Here is a 5082-nt window from a genome sequence, read left to right on the forward strand (position 1 = left end):
GATCAATTAATAATTCTAGTCCAACTAGTTTAATTAATTCATTAATCTTTTAAAGCCCAATTAAGAACCTTAATAATATGTATGTTGGTCTTGTACTCCTACAAACCCATTATACATATACCCATTACATTTAATTTAAATCCCTTATAAATTCAACATTTGAATTTAATATTTAAATTATAAATTCAACTCCTTCAATTTATTACGTCCAAAATTTAATATTTAATAAACTCAACTTTTGAGCTCAATAAATTAAATCCATCATAAATTTGATATTTGAATTTAATATTTAAAATATAAATTCAACTCCTTGAATTTATCACCTCCAAAATTTAATATTTTATATACTCAATATTTGAGTTTAATAAATTAAATTCTCAAATTTTATAAATTCAACTCCTTGAATTTATTCTCTCCAAATTTCATAAATTCAACTTCTTGAATTTACTATCTCATAAATTCAACTACTTGAATTTATTTTCTCAAAATTTAATTATCATAAATTCAACTCCTTGAATTTATTATATCATAATATAAATGGGTTCACAACTCCTTGTGATTCAGGACGGAACAAACGATACAGTGCTTGTGTGACCCTCAATGGTTCAGAGATACAGCTAGCCTTGGGTTCACAACTCCTTGTGATTCAGGACATAATCCTTTATTCGGGCTTTACCTTTATTTGCCCCATTCTATGTATCAACAATTGATCATGAGAATGTCAGAAATCATATTTTTGATTAAACCCATCGAATCATGGTAAGAGCGTCTAGTAGCATCGCCCCATGATTCCCTAGGTATCACTGATAGTGCCTGCAAGAACCAGTCGATTATGATTAACGTATAGTATGGTCCCTTAATCTCATATATTTTTATCGAATCTGCAACCATTGTTTCATCAAGGGTTGCATAATAATTCGATAACTATGTGACTCATATAAATAGTGGCATCGCATGTACTATTGGAGAACTCCTTATCCAACGTACATCTCATACTCTGGCCAGATATTCCACGCACTATTATTTCATCAGATCACATAGGATATCCACACCCGTAGGTGAGCGGTGAATCCCCGACTACAATACACTAGCTCCTATATGTGTCGCAAATGTACCCAATATCGCCACCTCATGACTCTCTTGGAACCGGTAAACGAGTCAAAGCACATCCCTAGCATATAGAGTCTCAGTGTTGTCTCGGGTCGTAAGGACTAATGATGTACAATCATAACCACGAACTTATCCTCTCAATGAATGATAACCACTTGGAAAGCCCGAGGGAGGGTTGTTTAGTATAATCATCATATGACTACCCATCTGCATGTTTGGACATCTCTATGTCCTTACCAAGAAACGCAGTACACAACATCACAGATGCTAGTCGCGATCTCAAGCGACCTTTATCCATGTTTTAGGAGGCTGAATCGACTAAGAACGAATTTATAATATGCAGTGTTTACAAATGAGTTTCAACATCGAATTACGATTCATTTGTATTAAAGAATAATCAAGGACTTTATCTATGCTGATCGCATGGGTATACAGATAAAGTGAAACGAAACCATTAAAAGTTAAATTATATTAAAATAAAGATTGTTTATTACAACTGAGTCAATAAAATCCCTACCCAACAATTGGCTTGCAGGACATCTACTCTAACACGTTTAACAAAATTCATCCACGAGATGAACTTACAAGAGTTTTTCTGATGAAGAGATTGCTATAAGTGCTTATTTTGTAGTCATACTTGAATCAAATTGAGCTGAGAGGAGGGTGACATAATGATATAAGAGGTAATGACAAAAAAGAACACCAAAAAATAAGTGATATGGAAGCCAAATATATNAACTTGTTGGAATCATATCTAGATTCTTGGTAGTGGTATATCAAGGGATTAGGTCGCGAAAAAGAAATCGCATGGTGAATGAGCGATGATTGTGATGTCCCGATCTTAAATGAGTTAAAAAAATGTTTGAATTAAACTACAATTAACCTCTATAACAATTAGTGAGAGATACGAATGAGTTTTCACAAGAGGAGCTCATTGTACGAAGCTTTATTGGTTTATGACTTGTATTATATGACATTTTTCAAATTACTTTCAAAATTTTCTTACAAGAAATCATATGTTTTACATATTCGAGGCCAAATTAAGAGCACATTAATTTTGAGATTCAGCGAACCATACATATGCTTTGCAAAAAGAAAATGAATTCCAATCTGTTTACAATTTTATTACATCCCCAAAAACAAAATCAGACCATACTAAAAAACAATAAACAAATCAAAATCGTCGCTCAAAAAGCAAAGAAAAATTAATCAAATTCCAAATCCAATATTTCATCACCAAATCCCCCGGCCTCCACCTCGACCTCCGCACTTGAAGTAGTGGACGGCCACGCCGGCAAAATGGCAGACTCGCGTTGGGCGTCAATGATTCTCTTGAACCTACTGCTGCTCATTCCGAATGAAGCTGCGAACTCTGGTCCTTTCATTGCATTGAGCATTGAGTTCGCTCCCGCCAAGAACTGAGGCCTGTTGTTTCGAGCCGAGGTGGTGAAGCCGAAGAACTCGAACTGGGCTGTACGAGAGGCGATCTGGCAAAAAGGGAAGTAGCGGGGTATCCAGAAGACGTCGCCTTGGCTTACATTAGAGTTCATGGCTAGGCTTCCATTAGGGAAGACGATTTGGATCGTGCCGGATCCTTGTAATACGATGCCGTATTCGGTTGCTCTAGGATTGATATGGGGTGCCATCATTGATCCCTGCAGCATTTAGCAAACATTTTGATTTCAGGCCATGCAAAATTATCCGATGCTTCGATCTATATATCATTGATTATGTGGATCACATAGGTCCAAGATGTGTGTGTGTGTGTGTATATATATATATATTTATATTGTCCGTTTTACATTTTATATGTTGCAAAGAAATCACATGTTACAACTGGAACGAACACGGTAGTATCGCTGTTATACGTGTGCGCGATGTGTGATTAGAACATAAATACGAATTAAGGACTTCACCTTGGTTAGGCTGACAAGATAAACACCAGTATCTGAATGTTTAAGGGGTGAATAATCTGACTCATCCAAACTAACGCTCCATCCATAATTGTTCTTAAAGTCGGCCTTCCTTTCGTAGATATTACAGGATCCCGGTCCCCTGCCGGTTTTGCTCCATCCGTCGTCCTGCCTCTTGTCTGCCTTTGCTAACATGGAAACCAACATTTCCTTGAAAGAGCACCATGTAGATCCTTCTTCTTCTACGTCTTCTTCTTTAATTCCGACTATTTTCCGCATACGTGCCAGTTTTTCATGTCGCTTCATGTCCAAAAATTTAGACCAGGAATGAGAATTGTCTGATAAGTGAACAATTGGGCCATGCTTTTGTCTTGTTAGCATTTCACTCAATTCTGCTTCCGAAACCTGTCAAGTACGTATGATTTATTCGGGTTAAATCTGCTTAGAAATTTGTGCTCTTTTCCGTTGCAAAGTTGTTTCTTACATTGAATGCTGCTGACAAGGTTGAGGGCTCAAATCCAGACAGCACAGATGTTGGATATGTTCCACCGGCTATGAAGAAAGACTGCCAACATACATGGAAACCAAGAGTTTACTATTTTATCAAAAGATTCTGCGTTATGATTAAATAAATAACAATCTTCCGAATCAAGTATTCAAGTTACCTGAATGGTATGCCAGTGCAAGCTCTCAAATGCATCAATGCTGCAGATCATATGAAGACTGTGGCTATGGTCTGTGTTAATGACATAAAAGGCTGAACCAGCTTCTATTCTGTATATATCTCCCATTTTCAACGTCCTTTCCACTAGTTTGTCCTTATATATATGTCCAACTCTTGCTTCACCTGCACCATTTAATTTTCCCATAGATAAATATTTATTAAAATTTATTTTCTTTTTGAATTTTTTTTATATCAGTACTCATATATATATGCATGGACATGAAATAGAACCAATAGTTTAGTGCAAATGTATTTCTCCATTGACTATTTTCACTTGAAAGGGGCATTGGTTGAGCCTGCGGCATGAATTCATGCAGAATCCAATGGTTATCATTATATCGATCTGGTCTGCCATATTCATAGTGTGTGTATATAGATATACCTGCGCGAAGGAAGATGATGAGTGAGGAATCAAGGTACTGTGGTATGAAAAGGCTTCTGGGCTCCATAGTAATGAATCCAATATGCATGGGATTTGTGATAGATTTGCCTCTTACACCTCTCACCACCTTCATTTCTCCGGCATCGGTCTTCACCACATGCTTCGAATCCTTCAACAGAAACCAGTCACTTCCTCCTTCTCTCCACCACCCTTCATCCTCAACATCGACCCCGCCCCCTGCAGCGGCCACCGCAGTCGCAGCGGCCATCACCACCAGCAGAAAGAGTGCTTCCCAATCAATTCTTTTACCCATCATCGATCCAATTTAGTTACTTATTTAACTCGTTAGTTAATTGATTGATTATAGAGCTATGCGAGTTACGGTATTTATATACAATATTAGTAGAGTAAAGGGGACTGGCTAGATGAACAGGTGTGAATCTTTGATGAATTCTTGGGGTTGAAGTACCCGTACAGTTGAGAAATATCCGGTCTCACCTTAAGACAAGGTCATTTGGTATTANGACTAGGCATGATTTTAATGCGATCGAGACGTATCACTTGGCATAGTTTGATATACATGCATAAATGCTAGCTTTTCATAATCTTTGATTTTTCTAACTTGTTGGATTCGTAGTCGGATGATCGAATAAATTTCCAATGCTCAATTAAGCTCAGGCTAGTATATGCTATATACACTTATTCATTAGGCTTTTACTACATTCGATCTTAGTGTGGTGGGTTTTTTTTAAAAATAATTTAATTTTAAAATTTTTTTTCAAAAATAATGTAAAAAAAAAAACATTTTCAAAACTACTGTAATCCGCACTTACGGAGCGCGGACGCTGGTCCACGTAATCGACGGAATATTTTAGCGACGAAATATATATCAAAACCGTCGCTAATTAGCGACGGTTTCTTAAACCGTCGGTAAAATTGAATTAGTGACAGAT

At 36.8% G+C, this 5082-nt stretch overlaps 1 protein-coding gene across 1 annotated transcript; it reads right to left on the reverse strand.

Moving 5' to 3' along the window:
• Window positions 1-2211: 2211 nt before the first annotated feature.
• On the reverse strand, window positions 2212-4478 carry LOC140980479 (vicilin-like seed storage protein At2g28490). Its single transcript, XM_073446313.1, has 5 exons — window positions 4130-4478; window positions 3689-3870; window positions 3508-3588; window positions 3027-3428; window positions 2212-2765 (listed from the first exon to the last, which is right to left on the reverse strand). The coding sequence occupies exons 1-5, from the start codon at window positions 4443-4445 to the stop codon at window positions 2316-2318; spliced, it is 1431 nt and encodes a 476-aa protein (XP_073302414.1). The 5' UTR covers window positions 4446-4478; the 3' UTR covers window positions 2212-2315.
• Between the last annotated feature and the right edge of the window lie 604 nt (window positions 4479-5082).

This window comes from Primulina huaijiensis, chromosome 7 (genome assembly GCF_012295235.1).
Source record: "Primulina huaijiensis isolate GDHJ02 chromosome 7, ASM1229523v2, whole genome shotgun sequence".
NCBI lineage: Eukaryota > Viridiplantae > Streptophyta > Magnoliopsida > Lamiales > Gesneriaceae > Primulina > Primulina huaijiensis.

Coding starts and splice junctions, on each gene's coding strand:
- LOC140980479 (XM_073446313.1), bottom strand. CDS start 4,445: ATGATGGGTAAAAGAATTGATTGGGAAGCACTCTTTCTGCTGGTGGTG. Junction 3,871..4,129: donor CATCATCTTCCTTCGCGCAG/GTATATCTATAT, acceptor TAAATGGTGCAG/GTGAAGCAAGAGTTGGACAT. Junction 2,766..3,026: donor ATCTTGTCAGCCTAACCAAG/GTGAAGTCCTTA, acceptor TAAATGCTGCAG/GGATCAATGATGGCACCCCA.